This window comes from Aquila chrysaetos, chromosome 10 (assembly GCF_900496995.4).
Source record: "Aquila chrysaetos chrysaetos chromosome 10, bAquChr1.4, whole genome shotgun sequence".
Lineage (NCBI taxonomy): Eukaryota > Metazoa > Chordata > Aves > Accipitriformes > Accipitridae > Aquila > Aquila chrysaetos.
Genome location: NC_044013.1, coordinates 13,990,473 through 14,011,416, shown reverse-complemented (window position 1 = coordinate 14,011,416; position 20,944 = coordinate 13,990,473). Strand labels below are relative to the sequence as shown.

General features: G+C 49.2%; 1 protein-coding gene across 3 annotated transcripts in view; it reads right to left on the bottom strand.

Annotated features, from left to right (window-relative positions):
* The window catches only part of CCDC50 (coiled-coil domain containing 50), a 45,292-nt gene extending 24,621 nt beyond the window's left edge, over window positions 1-20,671 (bottom strand). The window contains exons 1-3 of one of the 3 annotated variants that reach the window (XM_041126728.1): window positions 20,462-20,671; window positions 2,941-3,003; window positions 1,470-1,599 (exon numbers count right to left, since the gene is read on the bottom strand). In XM_041126728.1, coding sequence (XP_040982662.1) covers window positions 1,470-1,599; window positions 2,941-3,003; window positions 20,462-20,510 — 242 coding nt within the window. In that variant the 5' untranslated portion in view covers window positions 20,511-20,671. Of the gene's footprint in view, window positions 1-1,469; window positions 1,600-2,940; window positions 3,004-17,096; window positions 17,218-20,461 lie in introns of those variants that run through there. The other 2 variants (XM_030028046.2, XM_041126729.1) reach the window with 2 other exon arrangements.
* Window positions 20,672-20,944: the final 273 nt, after the last annotated feature.

The following is a 20,944-nucleotide window of genomic DNA, read 5'->3' as shown; positions in this document are numbered from 1 at the left end:
TCCCTGTAACTTGGCTCACAAACTTCGTAAATCCCATTTTACAGAGTCCTACAACAAGAAAATTGTTTGCAGTTCCCAGCAAGTAACAAAAAGGAATCCTCTCTGCCATACAAAATTAATTTTTATGTTGTCATTTACATGCTCACATCTCTAATTGGTAATGAAGACAAAACTATTGAAAGAAAGCACAGACTTGAGTGATAACACATGTATCCACCCAGTGCTGCCTGAGTACGCTGGGAACATTGAAAACAGTGGCTGATTTGTCACGCCCCAGCTTCAAATCTTTTACGAGCAGCTCCTTTGAAGCCAGTCCTGTATCTCACACATCTGCAATACAGAGCTCTCCTACTCCATGGCTGTCTCTGCCAGATGAGCCACCCAGGGTCTGTGATCCACCACCAACTGTACCTGGGGGGTGGCATCACAGAGCACGACACGGGCCGGGAGGCAGCACAGCCGCCAAGATGCATCCTGCCTTGCAGACCCTGCATTTGCAGGGAGCCCCGTCCTGCTGCCTCTCACCATCGGGATCGGAGCGAGCCCAGTCACACGACCCATTTGTTACATCTCACACATTGCAAGAGACTAAGTGGGGGGGGAAACAAAAACAAACAAACAAAAAACAACACACCACCAAAAAATGAAAGCATCAGTGTCAACTCTGCATTGGAAAGTACATTTTGTTTTATATATATGTTTTTGAAATATAACATGGCCCAGCACTGCCATGTTATATTTCTACACCAGCTCCACAGCCTAAGAGCTGTGGCACACAGAAAGCCAAATCATAGGCCACAGCGTTAGATCTGGAGTGTATCACTCAAATAGCCTCCCACAGCTGCTGCAGAAGTCAGTGACTGCAAGAAAAGGCCTGTCCCCCAACACCCATCTCCACCAATTGACCCTGGGGCAGCAGCTCCTCTTCCCAGGTTGCTTCACACTGGAGTACCTGCAAGCGCAAGCAGGGGCTTTGAGCTGTTCAGTGCAACAGTACACCAAAAAGCATTGTGCCCAGCTCCTCAAAAGCACTCCTCCGGCACAATACAAACACATGAATATCTGCAATTTCCACAGGAGAGAGAATTCACTGTAACACTGTGTATTTCCGTGGTGTGGTTTCTTCTTTCTCAGGCTTTAGCCAGGGACAAGGTCAATGCAAGTGGCCAAGTTACCCACTTTGTCAACAGGCAGCAGAACAGGAAGGCTCCTTCCCATGGTCAGGCAACAGAATCCAAGCCAGGATGGGCCCCAGGACCACCTACTCCAACCCTGTCCTCATTACTCTGCGTCAGAGCCTAGTATCAATACTTTTACTGCAATGGATAGCCAAAGGAAAAGGGAAACAAAAGCAAAAGGCTTATCAACCTGAATCCCATGTACTGTCAATCAACTCAAATCAAAGCAGCTGATTTCAGTGCTCTGACCCAAATGGGACTAGTATTTCAAGAGCTCCATCCCAAACTCACAAGTCTTTTCGGTGTTTCTGGATTTGAGCACGTGCTTTCAGATCCTCCTCTTCTTGCAGTTGCTTGGCCACCTGCAAATCATGTTGCACCAGACGATTACGCTGAACATTTGTTGCCAAGTGATGCTCAACTGGAAATAAACACAGACAAGAACCCCCAAATCAGCCTGCAGAACTTCAGGGTGTGAACAAGATAAAACAAGTGGGAGGGAGATTCCAGGCCAGAAATGAAGACAGTTCTTGGTAGGGAAACATCTCTAAAGGTGGGGAAGTCCTGAACTAAAATTACGCTAGCAGCTTGAGATTGTCTCGTTTCAGCACTGAAGAGGACTGTATATGTTTGTCTGTTACCAAAACAAGATCTGCATATCTTGATCACATCCAGGTTTATGGGGAATGCTTTTCAAGCTTTTAATTTCATTTTCTGGCCATGGGAAATTACCCTAGATGAATAAAGTGGGTCTGGAAGGGACCACCAGAGGCCAGTGAGGGTGAGCTGAACCTAAGCCACTTTGATGGATGCTTCCCTAATTTGTTCTCAAGAACCTCTAGAGAAGGAAACTCATCTCACTCTCAACATAATCAGTTCCAGAATCTCACTACCTTTATATTTAGCAACAGAGCAACTGCGTACTACAGTGAGTCCGTTACCATACATGGATACTGCCTGCAAGAAAAGATGGCTACATGAGCTGCAGCTGAGAGCCATCTTTAATTCAGTGGTCTCAGGTTCCAGCTGCGAGGGCACAACTTCAGCACAAGTTGCATGCTTGGCAGAGTAGCTGGAATGGTATTAGCACCTAGTACTGGTAGATACCAATGGTCTTGGCACCCAGCAAAGCAGATTAGAGAGGCCAACACACCTGAAACTGCAATGCAAAAATACCCAAAGTAAGCGACAAACATGTTAAAAAAAAAATTAAAAGGAAAAAAAAAAAAATCACCAGTCACTTTGAAGTTTCTGGCTGTACTTTTTTTTTTTCCTCTTTTTTAAACCCTTGTGGTGTACAGCTGCCCTCCCTCAAAATGTCTTAAAATGAAGCCTCCTTTCAAAAGGCAGGCACTAGCGATTCTGAAATAAGTAAACAGATAGACCTCTTCTGGTTGCACCTCAGGTCAGCCTATAAAACTTGAAGCTTCGAAAATTGCTAGTCATTTCTAAAAAACTTGCACAGCAACAAAACCTCAAATGCGCTCCTACATGCAATTTTATCATAAAAGGCATAAACTCAACTCTAAAGGAGAGCACAAAATTGAAACACGAAATGCAACTATCTTTAGGGTACAATGTGAGCTGGGGCAGAATGCAGAGTAGTGTTACAGGACAGTGAAGACAGTAATAATAATCTGTATTCCATTAAAAAGAATAAAAATGAAATAAAAGCAGGGAGGATTTTTCTTAGCAAAACCAAAGCCAGATATCTGTTGGGACAAATTTGCTTCAGTTTGTTCCAAAGATCATTGCTACTTACTCTCTTGCTCCTGCAAGTTATGGGCCAAGGTATGATCTTCCAGAACAGCAAAGTCTCGACACACTGGACAGGGAAACAAAGCCAAGAGAATCAGCATCAGGAGCAAAAAAAACCCCAAAAACCAAAAACAAAAAAAGCATCAAAAGAGCTATGGGGGGTCAGGGGAGCATACACACAGACTTCTGACACACTTTCTACCAGCCAAGGTCTGGACTTGTGTTTTTTTTCCCCCTCCTACACTTGTGGCTATTTTTGCACATGCTTGCTTCTTTGTCCCTGTTTGCATAAAAAGCCTTCTCCACTCTCCCTTCCGCTTCTTTAGTTTACAACCAGAATTGCCCACGCCACCACTGGATCAGACCTTGTGTACAAAACCCTGTATTCTACTCACATTTATACCAATGCCCACGCTGACTGTGTTCAGCTAAAACCAAGGGCAAGTGTTTGTGCTTACTATGACTTTCTTTGCCAGGTTAAAGGGTCTGAGAATAGTATTTTCTCCACACAAAGGCACACATGCATGCTGTCACCTCTGCGGAGCTCAGCAGACTGAGCTCCATGGCTGTCACTGCAAGGCATTTCTACCAGCTCAGGCATCATTTTACAATTGTATCTTGTAAGCTTCATTGACTTTTTCAAGTGCAGATGCTGGATTTGCACCTAGAACCCAGATATGGGATCAACCACAGCGTTACTGGCAGCGATAAGCACAGCCTCTTAAGAAGAGGCTTAAAATGACCCAGAGACAAGCTAAATGGGAAGGGCACAAGCTCCCTTTGGCACCAGTCTGAAAGCAGCATTTTTGCCAATGCCTATCACTTTCACACTTGAACTTTCAAAGGAATGCTCTACCCACACTGTAGAAAAACACCAGTGTTTATTTTTAACTTGCTATGATAGGCAGCGGCGCAGCAAAACACAAGTCACATACATATTGGGACAGAGACATACACACAGCATCTGCTTCAGCCTTTTGGTGGTAGGTACGCATCAGCTTCTTGGTGAACCAAGGACAAACTGTGACCTGTGCCCCCAAACTGCAGGATGGGGTCCTACTCTGCACATCTGCCATAAAGTTGGGTTCCTGTCTGCTTCAAGGGGAGTTTAAGGCAGGGGCACTGAAAAATTTACACTGGAGAGGTCTGTCGCTTGTTTTTCCCCCTCAATGTGACAAGCTAAGCAATTAACAGGACCTGAAAGGGGGATATCTCCCCTTTGAAACATACGGCACAAAGCAGAGAACTACAAAGTGCTTCCGAAGCTGCAGAAGGAGGTACGAACCGCTGCCGCTGTGCTCCACAGGCGAAACCTCTGGAAAAGACCAAGGTTTCTCTTTAGCAGAGCACAGCGACAGCCTAGAAGAGAAAGTGAAAGTAACCCCCAAACCCCCAGAACACACCAAAACTACAAGGGGAATTTATGAGGAACCTGTTTACGAAAGGGTTCAGAGTCAGATAAGATAAAACATTTCCATCACCGCAAAGGGTGGAAAATACAAGGAAACAAGCAGGCAGCCGCATCTTCCTGAGCCACAGTCTCACAAGCCTTCCCTCTTCTTGCATTGACTCACATGCTCTGCTAGAGAAGCATTCAGATGTTCGTCTGCACCCAGGTATCTTCACAAAATATCTAGAAGAGTTTCTAGTTGTGTGTACTAAGAGGTCAGATAAATGCTTTATCCTTTATCATATTCAACAGAATTTTTGGTTGAGCCTTTCTGCATTGGACAGTATTTTACAGATGACAAAAGCTCCTAACAGCTAGACCAGCACTTCAGGGAAGGAGAGTGACAAGCACCAGGGTGGAGATGAGGACAAAGATTATGGTTCTATGATCCCATAGTGACTTACTTTAAGCATGTACAATTCTGGATGGTGCAATTAAGGTTTTGTTGTTGCTTTTTTTTATTGCAACCTCTTTTAAAAAAGGAAAGAGGATAGAAAACACTAAATAGCACTGAAACACTTCCAGTGGGCATTTGTGTATAAATAAAGAAACACTGCCTTCAGCCACAGATCTGGAAAAGCCACAGCTGAGTTGCAGGCAGCAGTGCTATTCACAGGTGACATACCCAGGGTGCTTGGTGGTCATGAACACATTTTTTTTATGGGATCGGGCAAGGGGATATTGCCTATAGAGCCTTTATTTCTGTGGTCCCTAACTATGGACTACGGACTGTGGTCTAGCTCGGAGGTTTGAGCCCTACTATCAGTTCAGAGCTAAGCAAAGACACCTCAATACAGAACCACAAACAGTCTGCCCAAATCTAGGGCTGTGCCTTTACCACCACGCATTCAAGAAGCAGCACTTGCTCCTGACAGTTTAAAAAAGAAAAAAAAATGGGGGAGGGAAGTGTTATTTTTAACTGCAATAGGTCTCTGAGCAAGTCCACTGCACAGCTGCCTGAACAGCTGTACTAGGAAGACAAGGCGGGCACAGCACAGGAGCAAGGATGAACATTTCAGAGCTGCTTATTTTTTGCATAAAGATTGCTGCTGTAAGAAATGCTTATGAAACTGCATCCCAACCTTCCCAACTCCTTTCTGCACAGACTCATACACTGCTCTGATTGCTGTGGTCTTCTAGCTCTGCCTTGTTGGTCACAGTGCTCATGGTGTTGGCAGACCTTTGCTCCATCCTCCCCAGAGAGGCACACGAGCAGAAGAGGACTTTAGGAATTTTTTACTCCATTCTACCCACACCCAGACACACTTCTCTCAGAAAAAAAACGTGTTGACAGAAACATGCTCAGCGTACAGGCAATGAAGTGGGAGGGCCGTGGTAGAACACTGCTGCTCTTCTCTTGACAAGTCTTGCACCAACCCCAAAAAAGTCTAATTTCCTCCAGTGAGCTTCATTCCTACAATATAGCAATATTGTTTAACCCTTTTGGATTGATGGGCCAATAAAAACTTTCTAAAGAAACTATGGACTCAAAATAAAAAGGCCAAGTGCATATACTGTTGTGTTGTGTACGTGGGCCTGCTGCTTCTAGCTGCTCCTCCAGAGATCTGGTGGAAGTAGTCCATGGGTCTCCAAAGCTAAACAAACAAGAAAAAATAAAGAAAACAAACTCCTCAGGTCCTCACTTCCAACGGGCCACAGCTGAAAGCTGCTGGATGCCAGAGACATAAAGCAGGGACCAAGGCTCCCGTCTGGGTTGTTTTGGCTCTTCAGGACGGGTCTGTGCCACTTGGAGCTCAGTGCCGGGGCCAGGAAGCACCCACAGCCCAGCGTACCACCACACGCGCTTCCCAGCTCATGACCTGAAGCAGCCTAGCTCAGATCCAGTGCCACCACTAACAAGGCCACGCAGCACCCAGACCTGAGGCTGTGCCCAGCCACCGCCTGCCCTGTCTCTGTGCACAGGGACAGCAAGTGGGGACAATGCCCTGAGACGAGCCACCAAGTTGCAGGTGGCCTAGACATGAATACAGGGGCTGGCTCTTAAAATGGTGATGATTAATAACCATCCAGCTTCCCTCTCTCTGTACTCGATCTTGATGGGATAATGATAAGCATGCTGGAAGCTCCCAAGTGTCTGGGCTCCACGGTGCCCCCACCTCACAGCGGACACAGCAAGGAGCAGGCTGGTGGGGCAGCAGCAAGCCTTGGGGTTGCTCACACGTTGGGATTCATTCATGCACTGCTGAAGAAGCCACTTGGCCGCATATACAAACCCGTTAAGCTGCTCTTACAAACCCACGAATGGACGGCTCGAGCACACAGCCCTTGCTTTGTGCTGCTGAAGCTGCTGGCAGGGCAGGCGGCACAACACCTTTCGTCACTGTCAGAAACTTGGCTGGGCTGGCCGCCTCCAACTCATCTGACCACATTATTCCCAAGTCCCATCAGCCTGAGAATAACATGCAAAGGAAGATGAGAACATCCCATTACGAAAACAACGAAGCACTGTCAGCCAGCCAGGTGGCAAGAGACGGGGACACCTGCAACTCCCTAGCAAGTCTGGGGGCAATAGCAAGTGCAGAGCACTCCCTCAAGACTAGACCCAGCACCCACGGCACTGAGTCAAGCATGACCGCAGCTACAAGTGACACCAAGGAAACCAACCCTTGGTTCTCAAAGACAGGCATCCAACAACGAGGCAACTACAAAATAACTGGAGATGTGGACCAGCCAGGCATGGTCTGAAATAAAGCTTCATCAGAGCTAGTCCTCATCCCGTGCTCAGTCTCAGCATGGCCCCAGCATGCTCATTACTAAGTATTATGTGCACTGGGCTTGTGCTGAGAAATAGGATGGCCCCAATGACAATGCAGAGACTCACAATTCCTCCTCTCCAAGAGGCTTCGTATTTAAGGGGAAAGAAATCTATTTCCTTATTCCCTAACTGTATGCCTCAAAAATGAAAGGTAAGATTAACGTTACATTTACTGCTGCCAATGAACTTGACTTCCCATCCCCATGCCCTGGCTGAGGGCCATCAGACAGTCAAACAAGCAGCAGGGGTGCAATCAGAGCAGCTACAATTGGCAAGTCCAGTGAAGCGCGAAACATTAACACCAGGTTTACCATAGTCTGATTAAGTCAATCTGCCTTGGCACAGCAGGGAGCAGGTCTGAGATATGTGCTTCTGGCACAGCTGTCAATAAAAGAAATGCCAGCCCAGGAATCCCAGCCACTGTCACAGCCAACAGAGGTGCCAACACGGGGGGACAAGGGCAGAAGCATGGCTGGAAGCCTCATCCTCTGCAGCAGTGGCGGGCTCCAAAATCCATGCAGCGGCATGAAAGAGGGAGCTCACTTGCTTGACGGAACCTGAAGAGCCTCTCTGCAAGCTCCAAGCACAGGTCTTCTCCACTGGTATGAGTTCACCCCGAAAATACGCCTTTCTAAGCATCACTGAAGCAGTGCATCTGAGGCACGACTGCAAGCCTTGCCTTTATGGCCATAAGCCAACGGCAAGCCGTACAACGACTTGGCAAATTTTCATGAAATAACCTCTTCTTTTTGCCTCACTAGCTTTCTCCAGCATTACCTCAGCTCCGTAGCTCAGCACTTCTAACACCAAACTGCTTCAAAGAGAGCGGGGTAACCACAACAGAGGAGCAAAGGCAGCCTTAGATGTTGCTAGCGATATTTAGGTGTGCGACAAAGAGATAGGTAATGTCCAGGAATAGGCAGTGTGAGTGTGCACTGTCTCTACAAGACGTCAAACCCGACAGGCTTCTCAAGCATGGCTCAGAGCAAAAAACCCCACACACTTCTGCCTGAAGTCTTAGACCGTGTTTTGACATCACTGAAGAGCCCAAGGGCCCCTTTGGTTCACGTGGCCCATATGACATGCCCTGGGATACTAGCCAGTTCAATGACCCACGGACCACACAAGCACGCTCCAAGCATTTCCTTTTGGGCCTTAAAAATCATCTTTTGCTCCCCACCCCCTCCACTCCCAACATTTTCTCATCAGCATCATGTGCTGGATAATTCACAAAATAAACTAGAAGGTGTGAGTCATGCTTAGTTTAGAGCATCTGCAGTTTTTGAATCCTGAACTGGAGGACAGGAGGGAGGGGAAAGACAAAAGTGACACGGGAAAAAAGTTTCATCAGCTAAAAATCACTTTTCAGGGCCTACAGAGCTGGCAAGTTAAGTGCCAAGCAGCAAGTGCAGCCTATTACAAGCCAGCAGTCTGAGGAACGTGCTGAGTTATGAAGATCCCTGCAGACTGGAAAGCAAGCTGGGACCTCACAGACTCTTACCAGCAGGGACTGGCCAGGCCACTCCAAGGTAGGTAAGCCCTCCGAAATCCGCAGATCATTTCCTTGAAACAAAGCCAGCATGACCAAGCAGCCACCCAACTGGAAGTGAGAGGCTACCCAGAAGGCAGTTTCCAGAGGAAACATGCAACTGGGACCTTTCCTTCTCACCCCCAGCAAAGCTGCTCTGTGAGATACAGCCTGACCTCACCGTTTCTCATTTCCGTCCTGCGTCTCCCATCGCACCAGGAGATTCCTGAGCTCCTGCTACCACACGTGGGTGCCGACGGAGGCTGGCTGGGACACGTCTTGGCTGCTGCAGCTGCAGTTACACAGACGGCATTCCTAAGACCTTGTTCACCAGGCACTGCCAGTGCCAAGAACATCCAAAAACTCGCGCAGGGAGGTGGTGGCTCCCAGGCTAGAGGGCAGGGCTGGGCAGCCCGGGGAAGAGAACCATTTCTGCTCCGCAGCCACAGCACCAGAGCATCTCATGTAGCCAGGAGCTACGAGGCAGCACAAGGAGACCGGGCGGCCCCATGGGGAACCAAACTGAGGGGTCTTAGCCTAATCCTTAAAAGCGTAAATGTGCAAAGTGAAAAAAAAAGAATTGCCACAGAACCATGGTGGGGATCTTTGGCAGCCTTGGCCTGGAAGCTAAAAACAGCTTGGGATTTGGGAAAGAGGTTATCCTCTCTGCTCTAAGCTAACGCCTTGAGGTCAAGGCCATGAGAGGTTTGCTCTGTCTGCACTGCTCTCCAACAATAAACTCTCACCTGCCCAACAATGCTTTGAAAAGGAAGACTATATATATATTTTTGAGCCAAATCCTCAGAATGTGAGTCTGTTTTTTAAACTGCCTTGAAATAGAAATCAGCAGCATTCGCAAAATGCCTTCTCTGAGGCTACTAATTTGGCATTCTTACTTATGTGGACCTGCCTGCAAACTGTACTGTAGAGGAGTCCTCAAGCTGAGAGAGCATCTGCTGAACACCCCAAAGCAGAAGGTGATGTGCTTGCACAGTATAAACAGAAAGCTGGACATACCCAAGATCACAAAAAAACAGCACTACAAGGGAGCTCAAAAGGTCATTCTAGAGCATGCCCCAGTCACAAAATTTGATGAAATTTATCATTCTGCCTTCATTACAGAAGGCTGCCATCTTTTTCATCATTGGATAATTGCACTCTACATCACTTCATCTGCAATCTTTCTAAGTAAGAGCAACTACTCTTATCTCCCGAGCTTAAAACACAACCCATAGGTGAAGAATGTTAAAGACCACGTCTTTGACTTCCAGAAGAAAATGTTGAGTTGAAGCACTTCAAGCTCGGACAGACAGATGTACTTGAAAATGGCATTGAACCTTAAGGAGTACTGGCACCCATGCTTTGAAAATTCAGCCTGTTCAGCCAGGTCCAGCTGGGTCCCCAGATATGAAGTACCCTGAGTCACAAGCACTTTCTAAAACCCTCAGTCCTGTAGCCAACAATGCCGCTACAGTTGCTGCCTCCTATTCCAGAAGTGTCTGTGCATTGAGGGGCTGAATACATACAGTATTTTGCCACTTCAAAGCAGAGAGCAGATATATAAGCCACAATATGTTAATGTCTGCAATCCATTACCTGCCAGGCTCAGGACTCTATTATCTCTGTAGCTCTTTCTTGAATGCCCCAGTGTCCATTGGCCTGTACAGGACTGCCTAGACCCAAAAGGTCACCAGTGAGCTCAGCCATCACACTGTGGACCCAGTAGTAACATCCAGGTGGACAGGTATAAAAACCTCAAGGTTTTTATTGGTCAGGGATGGCTTGGCTAGTTTGACACCACAGCCAAGCAGTAGAGCCCAGGCAGCCAAACACACACTTCACTGACAATATATCTGAGGCATAACTGGGTCTGTGTATGGAAGAAGTTAATCTTAATTATCAATGAGAACAAAAGTTGCTTCTGTAGTCATCCTTTCCAGCATCTGACACAGCTTCAGTTGACTCAGCTAACACCACATGTGCAAAATGAACAATCAACAATAAAGACAGGGAGAAGTTTTCCTAGCAGTCAACTTTCACCACTGCCTCCCAACCATGGATCACAGCAAAACAACATTGCCTCCAACAGCTGTGTTCTACCCTCACCTTGCCCAAGGGCAAACCACCACACACATCAGTGGAGAGCAGGGCAGGAGTTACCTTCACCAGGAGAGGTCAAAATCCCTGGCTTACACAGCCATCCCCATGAGCACTACTGTACCTGTAAAACATGCCTTCAGCAGTGTCCCATGGATCATATGACACTGTCCTTTTCTGGAGTCTTTTTTTGTTTCTTTTGCAGACAGGATGTCACAGCAGTTTTGGTTTCAAGCCCAACACCACTCATTTAAACTTGTGTAAGGGAGGGGGAAAAGAAAAACAGTCTCCTCTCACGCACAACTCAAAACAGCCACCCACTCAGAAAACTGCTCAGGCATGGAGCTTGCATCTCAAGAGATTTGCACTATAGAAGCTCCCTTCCCCCAAACCCATCTCAGCAGTGATCACCGTATTTTGCTTTGATCTGTTTATTTCAGCATTTTAGGCAATTTTATACCACACACAACTCTTGGAGGGACACGCTGAATTTCCTAGATAGGCAAAACTTCTGTTGTCTGCTAAATGCAAGCCTAAATCCCTTGCTCAGTTCAGTAGTTTCTCTGCAGAGAGCTGGCAGGTTCGCCTTGTGGTTCAGGGTGCCCTTCAGGAACCATGGCACCCTGGGTGCTTCACTAGCATTTCTAAGCCCTCAGTTTCAGGCTGTGGTGAATAAGCTCACACAGCAGCTCCAGAGAGGCAGGCAGGCAGCTGGGAGCAGAGATAATTCAAAGTGCCAGCTCTCCCAGGCTTCTCCTCCAGCTTAATCCTAAAAGATAATGTAGCAAAATACAAGGGACACAGGATTCAGAATGGGAGCTCCCAATGCCCCTCTGGTCCAAGTTCATGCACTGACTCAGTTTGGTGACTGTTTACGCAAGGCTGACTTCTGAAGGCCTGACATCCACGCAGAAGGTGCCAAGTGCCAAAAAAAGGTTCCAGTTCCTCTCAAAACCCCACGGTGTGGTTTTACACCACAGGGACCTGCAGTCGTTCAGAGGAACGAGCATCTCTGCAGAGAACAAGCAGAAGAAAGACTCCCTCAGAGATGCCACTTTTCAGCCTTCAGGTGACTAGAGCCAAGCCTGAGACTGCTCCGAGGCTTGTAGCTAAACAAGAGCTGCAGCTGGAAGGATGGACCACAGCATCAGTGCACATGCAAACAAGCCAGGTTTTACTCATCCCGATCAGATACCTAGAGAAACTCCAGCAGGATGGGCCTCAGGGCAGCCTCCCAGGCTTGCTGGAAACCTGACCAGCTGCTGCATTCAAAGCTGTAGTTGTCAACTGATCCTGCAATCCACTCTGATTCTTACACAGAATCCTATCAGCTTCCTTTTTCCTAGAAAGGCGGCTGCTAGGCTGCGAGGACTCCTGTCTGCCACCCGTTCAGCTGCTGCCAGCACTGCAAATCTGCTCCACGAGAACAACCTTCCTCTACCTAACCAACCGAGGATGCTCTGCTTAGTTTCATAACCTCTTTCCTTTGCTCCACCAGCTCCTCATGGGTACTCTCTCCCCCCTCGCTTCCTGCATTTAAATTCTCCAGGTTTATTAGTCAGCTCTGGAGAATACAAGTACCAAAGCTGGCCCCAGATAAGTCAAACCTTCACATCCATGTACAAGAGTCACAAATCAGTAAAGCTGCAGCACTAACAATACACATCCCCCTTCCTGTCACAGCCTTGTGTTGGCATGCTGCTCTTAGAGCAACTACAGATTTAAAACAGTGGCATAAGAGGGTAAGAATAAGTCCCTGGCCTCTGGGGCCAGACAGGCAGGGAGGCAGAGCTCCCAGCATCAACCTGGAGCAAATCACTTTGTGGCATCTGTGCCCACAGCTCACATGCACAGCAGAGCATGAGGAAGAAGCAGGCTGGCAGCCTTTTAAATGCCTCCTCTCTGAGAGCACAGAATGAGCTCCAACACAGATGTACAATTTTTGTTTTGGGAGCTAAATCACCTTTAGGTGATACTGTATACTCGCAGCTTCTGAAAAAAAAAAAAAAAAAAGAAAGGACAATTAAAATCAGGACCTAACAAGTTCACCTGTTACGTGGCCAGAGATGATGCTCTGGGCAATGCCAGCCACCTGGAGTACCACGTAACTGAGCACAGTAATCAGAGCTGGAAGCAAACCTGCCTTTTCCACCTTGCATCAGGGATGTGAGGAATGCAGGCAGGGCTATGCAGCCCTAGCCAAGGACCCAGTCCCTCCAGCACTGCAAATAAGGTCAGGAGAGCCCAGCCTCTTCCCCACACCAACTTCCTTCGGAAACCTGGCGCCGACCGAATCGCCTGCAGTAGAGTGCAGCCCTGTGAACAGCAGTGCTCTCTGCACGCCACAAAAACAGCCAACACCCTGGCGGCTTGGAAAATTCCCAGGTCTTTCCCTGCTGTCCTCCACTGCTTCACCCCAGCCCCCAGCAGCACTGCCAAAGGCTCCAGGAGGCACTGGTTAATTTAGGACATAAATCCTCCCCATCCCACCAGCCAGCACCCCAATAATAAAACTAACTTCAGAACAGAGTGAGAAAAAACTTCTTCCTACCAGGATCCCACAAGTAATGTTTGCCATATCCGTAACAGACATATACGATAAGCTCAGGTGCTCTTGCAGTGCAAAGCCGTTCTGCCATGCAGAGGGGGAGAAGCTTTCCACCCACGCTGGGGAAGGCTGCCCGGAGCCAGGCCAGCACTTCCCCAGCCCGTGTGCCAGGTCAGTGGTGACAGTCCCTCTGGGAGGAACATTCCCTGCCGGGGCACGCTCCAGCCTCCTGTCCTGTCTGGCTGCAAAGGGCCAAAGCTATACGCACCGTGTCTTTTGGAGAGGTTTCTGCAGAAAGAAAAAAACAACCCACAAACAAAAACCCACCTCTCGCTGGCAGGAAATATTCCTGTTTGCATAAACTTCCTTCCTCCCTTTTGTCCCTTTACTTCTCAGGTCAGCCCCATCAGTGTCCTTAAGGTATGCCTGTCTCTCAGCGCCTTCAAATATTTGTTCATTTATGTCCTCTTCCCCTTTGTCATCACTTACTGAACACCAGATGCTGAGCCCACACAATATTTCCTCTTAAGCCGATTCCTCCAACCACCAAGTCCTGGTTCGGCAGAAGGGCTGGGAAGAGAACAAACCATACCCGTATGCACTCAGGAACTCAAAAGTTTTACTGCACAGAGCTTTTTACACCTCCTTTGAAAAGAGAAGTGGAGTGACTCAGTTGCAAACTCACTTCAACTTTCTGTCCTGAACAGCACTCGCCGCAGGCAGGGTTGTCAAGAGTGCACAGACCAAACTGCTACCAACTCAGGCCTGAGTCAGAAAGATCTCACTATTTTTATTTGGCTGACGGAGCATCGTGGCGGTGGCACCGTGGGTTGGTGTGCAATTAAAATAATCATCAGTTGAGCTTCTGGAGCCTGACACAAAATCCTTGGGCAGGGGCAGAAGGGCTGCGCCGGGCTTCTGAGCAGGCTTTCATCCACACCTTTCTCCCCAGGGAAAGTAACACTTCTGGCAAGGTTAATATACAAGGTGCCTGGGGTTACAGGGTAGATTTTATGAGCACCCAGGCCTACCTGGTCTCCTTTGCTCAATGCAATGTTCACAACAGCCCTGCCTTGCATCTCTTACACATACAGTGTGATGCTGCAGCCTCCTGCTCTCTTTCCAGCCCTGCTAAAGTCTCTCCCAGCTGCCGTACAGTGCCAAGGCCATATAGCACTCACTCAACGAGCCGTGGGGTATCTTTTCACGTACTGAGAAAGAAAACAGTGGGAAGGCTCCAATTTCTATTTTTAAAAAGGAAGTATAAATGAAGTGTCAAGGGACTTCCACAAGGTCCCATCATGTGTCCTGTGGAAAAGCCAGCACCATAAGGCAAACACAGAGCCTCCTTGACACACAGCAGCCTTCGTGGAGACGGCAGCCCTGCTGTCCCAGTGGAAATGCCCAGCAAATGCCCTTTTGTTCCTGCAGTGCAAGCCACCAGCAGCAGAACAGCAAATACCTTTATCACCTTTTTGAAGACAAAAGGACAAGCCAGCAGCAAGTACCACACCAGAAACCGGACCTAAGTTTCTCGAGTTTTAAGGCAGTTTTAGCAGCAGACGAACCTCCTTCCTCAGTCCTTCAGCCTCCAAACCAGCACTAGGCAGTGGAGCGGCAGTGAGCGAGTGGGAAGCCAGCCAGCTGGGAACACTCTGGGAAGGGGACGAGGAAGCAGGGAGGGAACATGTCACTTCGTCCTATAAATCACCACATTCATGTGAACTGGGTGTCTCTGAGCAAGGAAAAGAAAGCTTATTCCAGCAAAACACGGAAGTTTCACACAGCCCCAAGGCACATCCCATTGCTTCTCTAAGCAGGGTTTTCCCTGTGCCCAGAGAGAGCAGGACTGGCCTCTCCTGCTCCTTGCAGCAGCCATCTCCAACTCCCGCCTGGCAGGCGCACACCCTCTGACGTTGCTCATGGCCACAGGAAATTAAAGATTAAACAGAGGCCTGTGGTCACAGCAAACACAATGCTGTCTGCAACACACCGCTCAGCTGGGATCATTACTCAGACAGCAGCAATGGGTGATGGCCAATGTCCTAGTATCACAAATGGGGGAAGCCACCCCCCACACACCTCCCTGAATCCCCAGGAACCAGGGCAAAACAGACTGTGCCCCCTCTTATCCCAGTCCAAAAACTTGTCAGTAACTAAGGAAACATCTCTGCAGAAGGCATCAACGTGAGTCTGTAAGCTCCTCTCTGCCAAAGTCTGCTTTTTGAGCAATCTTTTTGCCTCGGTACAACCTCCACGGCAGCTCGCAGAGGACAAGTGCTAAGGATTTAAGGGATGGGAGGAGGCAGACCTGCCTGCTCAGTTGTGTTTTGGAGCCAAGAGCATGAAATATGCTAATCCTGCCCATCTCTTCTGCCAAGCGCTGCAGACCCAGAACAACTGAATGCATAATAAAACTTTCACCCAGCTTTAACCAGAAGTGAAATGAGTACCACAGCCTTAGCTACTGAATTCATGCATGCTGGAAAAAGAGACCTCCTATTACTCAGAAGAGCTGGACATGAACCAGTGACCTAGAAAAAAAAGCCTGTGTCTATGTCCCATCACTCTCCACCTCCTCATCGCCTTCGAGCCATCCAGCTTGTCGGAATTTTTCAGAGCCCTTCTCCAAGGAAGTCACAAAGCAGAAAACCATGAGACTGCACATCATGCTGCAAGGAAAAATCTCAGCTGGAGCCAAAGGGCATGGGACAGGTGGCTTCACAGTGACCTGGCTGACCCTCAGCTGCTCTCTAAATTGTTGCTCTGATTAAACTAATCCAGTTAAAGGCCAACCCTTCCTTCACATGACTACAGCTGATACCTCATCTCTCAACACCAGCCTCCTGAAAAATCCTGAAGGAGAATACCTCCTCACCAGACACCGGGCCAGCCATCAACACTTTCTGAACCCACTTCCACCTTTGACAGATATCAAGTTTCTCTTGTCCACTGTCATGTTGCTTAGCTCACACAGGCACCAAAAGCCCTGATACAAGCCAATAACATCAGTCTGTTCCATAGGAGCCCGAGACACCACACCTCAGAGCTGACTCCCTTCCCCGATCACTGAGAAAGTCAGCAGCCAGGAGGTTTTTATTGCAGGAGTCTCAGCGAAGGCCACATTAAGCTGCAGAGATCGGAGGGAAGGTGCTGTGGTTGGGAGGAAGACTGATGCTTACAGCAAACTTTTATTCAATCTATGTTAAGGCAAAAGAGAGCCAGCCAGGCTGCCTGCCCTTGAGAATGCCTTGCCAAGACGGAAAATAAAGGTTCGAGCCCTTCCTGTTTCCCCGAGGCTGCAGTCAGAGGTGTACCTTTTACTACCATGTTTGGGAAACTGGCCTCTCTGGCAGCAGACTACAACTAGCAGCATTTGAATGTACAGCTCAGGAGTTTCAGAAAGTCAAATCAGATGCTTAATGAAGAGTAGAAACCACAGTGCGAGCATTGTTGCCATGTCTCTCCAAGCACGAGTGGCACAATCAGCCTTTGTCAAGGCTGGAGCTCCAGAGACAGCAGTGTGGCAGGGTTAGTTCTAATGACTGGCACAGACATACTGCCCTTATGCTTCTTTATAGTATTACTAAAAATAAAATTAAAAACACTTAAGCCACTGCAATTTTCCACAGTTCCAAAGAGCTGTACACTGCTGGGGCAGAGTTCAGGGTCCCTCTCCCCCCCCCCCCCCGCCTTTTCTCTCCGCACAGAGGATTCAAACTGGCAGGAAAATCAGGAGCTCCTGGCGAGGAAGACCATACCTGGGTTTTGCCTGCCACCACTAACAACTGATGGCTCTTCAAGACTGCACTGGACGAGGGACTGAGCCTCAGTCTTAGCAGACAGGCATCCCCTTCGCAAAGCCATTGCCCTAGACCTCAGCTCTTTGGCAAAGGCAGCAACAGCGGATGGGACCACAGGTACATCCTCCAGAGAGAGGCAAGGTCTGCACAGCTCCAAAGTACCTCCCCAGAACAGCTCCCGTGCAGCCCTGCCCGCCCGCGTACAGGCTGGGATGCCTCCCAGGTCCAAGAGGCAACACGCAGTGCGTTGAGATGGCATGGGGAGCTGCACCGAAGAGCTCATTTAAAACAGGCAGCCAAGGACGGGGTGTAGCCCTTCCCCATTTTAGCTGCTAGTAATGCATCAGATCACGGGAGATGAGACAAATACAGACCAAGCACAGCCCAAGCCAGTTTCTTTTATCTGCTTTAGAAGTAACTAATTAAAATAATATTTCCAGGATGCTTTTGTCCCCAAAAGGCTCACAAACGAGACCTCTAGTAAAAAAGATCTACACACACAGAGCTGAGCAATCCCCTGGGGTGGGTCAAAAGAGCACACAGCAAAAGCTGCTTTGTGAAAAGAGAAAATGTCACAGACACTTGAGAGGCGAATAGAAATACAGGCAGAGAAACTCAGCCCACAGATTGCAACTAACACCAAAACCTTCAGCAAATAACTTACAAGAGCTTTACTGACCACAATGGTCAGAACATCCACTTTACTGCCCATGGAAAAATGGCCCTGTAACACCAGGCTGCAGCACCAAGGTCTAGTTTATACTAGAAAAAGAGTGTTTTGAGGGTGTATTTTACACCAGTAAACCCCTGCCCACAAAATAACCTGGACCGGCTGAAGCAGTTGCCACTGGCAAAATGCCATCTATATCAGACCTTCAGCTAATATAAATACTTTTAAAGATAAAAAAGAAAGCAAACACAAGAAGCAAGGCTTCCTGCGGCACGTAGCTACAGTTATCAGTTTTTCACTGCCATCACTGCACAGAAACGACCTCATTATTTTGAGACCACACCAGAAGAGGAGGGTGATGCTGTCTCACAGCAGTCCCAACCAACTACCTGCAGCCAGGGAGAACCTGGACACACCACCTCCCCTCCCAAAGTAGGTCTGGTGAAGAACAAACTACTCAAACCAAAACAATGTTCTTCATTGTTAATGAACGACTAAGCTGACCTTTACCCGAAATGAAGAAAGGGAATGTTTTTCCAGAAGGATCAACAGTGATTTCTCTATCAGGAAACAACAAATATTTCCCTAGGTATGGAAGGCAATGCATTTTTTTCCTTGGCTGGCATTAACACCAAGCATGAAAAGATCTAATCCAAAGCATAGCTCAGTTTCAACACTTTCCACAATAAAAACAAATGATGCTACTGAACTAAAAGCGTGAAACATGCCTGAGGCTTTGCAGAACATGGCTCAGGCCTCATCTACTTTGCACGCTGGAGCTGCTCTGCGACACTGCTTTAATCCAATTGCTATCAGGTAACAACAGATCGTTGTATCAGGACACTCTTGAAACCTAATCCACACTAACCATAGGTGTAAATTTACCAAGGGCTGGTTGAGCTACGTTGCAACCCTGTAAACATACTTTCATTCAGCACATAAGCGACTTTAACTCAGTCCAGTTAGTTCACTTCAAAGATGAATCAAGCTAAATCAAATCAAGGCTACTTCAATTCTGAATAGGAACATCTATACAGGGATTTAATTCACTTTAAACAATCCACTGGAAAGGTTAATTGGATTAATTTTCTTGAGTAACCCTGTACGGACAGGCTCTAAGGATGAGATCTTGGCCACACTAAAATGACCAATAACAATTTTGCTAATGACTTAGTAGGACCAACATTAACCCCTAAAACTTCAGCACATGGATATTACTTTTCTTCCAGTAGCAATAAGAAGTGAAGCATTAGAAGATGACAAGAGGTCAAAAGGGACCTCCAGCTCCCTGCACAGACATACACCTTCTACTCTTGACTAGCTGAACCATCAAATTCACACTTGCTATTTTGTAAAAATTGAAATTTAAAAAAAAGAAAAAGAAATGGCCGGTGGCAAGGAAAACAAGTTTAAGGAATTTTTGTTGTATTTAGACAGGCACACCGTGCTCTCCATTGCTACAGTATAAACCTCAAATAACTGGATTTTGACAGAGCTTATGCAGATTTATATCACTGTCAGAAAGCACAGACTCTACCTCGCACAAAGCTTTTTAAACCCAAAGCAGCTCCGCAGCACCTTTAATTAACCTTAAAGGCACACATGCGAAGCAGATACTCTGCTAACAGGGAAGCTGAGGCCAAGTCCGTGTACCGAGCACAGGCTAAACCGGCAGCCACACGCCGCCGCGGCAGCCAGGCCCCCAGAAAGCCAGCGGGGCCGCTTACAGCCCACCCTTCCCCTGCACTCCGGGGGGCACCGGGGTTTTGCAGGGCGGAGGAGAACGCTTGGTGCTCCAGAGCCAAAGTCCTCACAAAAACCCCGTAGGCTCCAATATTTTTAACCGGGACCTCAACGTCGCCAGTCCCCCTCAAATCACCGCATTTGTGGATAGTCACAGTTCTGCTCCCATTTTTAAAATGCCCCGAGCGGAGCCGCCAAGCCCAGCCGAGCCGTTAACTGCGAGGAACGCATTTGCATGTCAATACCCCCCGCAGGGTCTCCCCGCTATTCCACAGCAAAAGGCTGATCTCCCGCGGGAGCGGACCCCGGCCGGGCTCGCAGTCCTGCCCCGCCGACCCCCGCCCCGCCGGCCGGCCGGGCGCGGCGGGGGGGGGGGGGGGCGCGGAGCGGAGCAGAAGCGCCGCCGGCGGCCTCGGCCCCGGCCCCGGCGCAGACAAAGGGCTGGCCCCCTCCCCCAGCGCCGCTCCTCGCCTTCTCCCGGGGAGAAGCGGCGCGTCCCCGCCCCGCGGAGGGGAGCCGAGAGCCGGGCTGGGAGGGCGGCCGCGGCTCTCCCTCAAGCTAACGCCGCTTCTCGCCGGCCGGCCCCGCCGGCCCTCCGCCTTCCCTTCCCTCCCTCCCTCCCACCCGCACGACGGCTGAAGGCAACGCCGGGGGAAGCGGGACGGCTCCCGCCAACCCCGACGGGCCCCGCGCGTCCCTGTCGCGGCCGGAGCACGGAGCCCCCCTCCACGCTGACCCGGCTGCACGGCGAGCGCCGCGAACCGCCCCCGCGGCCGGAAAATTTAAAACAATAATTTTTTTTTTCGGAAAAAAAAAAAAAAAAAAAGCTTCTCTCCTTTCTTCCCCCAATTCCCCCCAAACCGCACCGTCCCGTCCAGCCCCCCCCCCCCCCCCCAAGGGTGACCCCTACCTTCTTTGACTCCGGGCAGCTTGGAGTGGTCGATGCCGATCCCGGCCATGGCGGGGTGGACTGGGCGGCCGGGGCCGGGAGGGTTCGGCCCTCGCCCCCCGGGTGAGGGCACAGCCGCGGCGGCGCCGCCCGCGCCCCGCGCTACAAAGTTGCCAGCGGATGGAGACGGTGCGCCCGGCCGTACGGCGCGGGAGAGGGGACAGAAAGCGCCGGGGCGGGGCGGGGCTGCCGCTCGCCGCCCCTCTCCCCCCCTCCCCCGGGGAGGTGGGCGGGGGGGGCCGGGGTTTTTTTCCCCCCTCCCCTCCTCCAGCGGCGCTCGGGCAGGAGCTGAGCGGGGCGGGCAGCCTCCGAGCGCGTTTATTTATAGTTAATTTTACTTTTTTTCCCTTCTTTTTTGTGGGCTTTATTTTCGGGGGGGGGGGCGGGGCTGGAGACCCCCAACTGCCGCCGGAGCGGCTTTTCAAACCGCTCGGACAGCCCGGG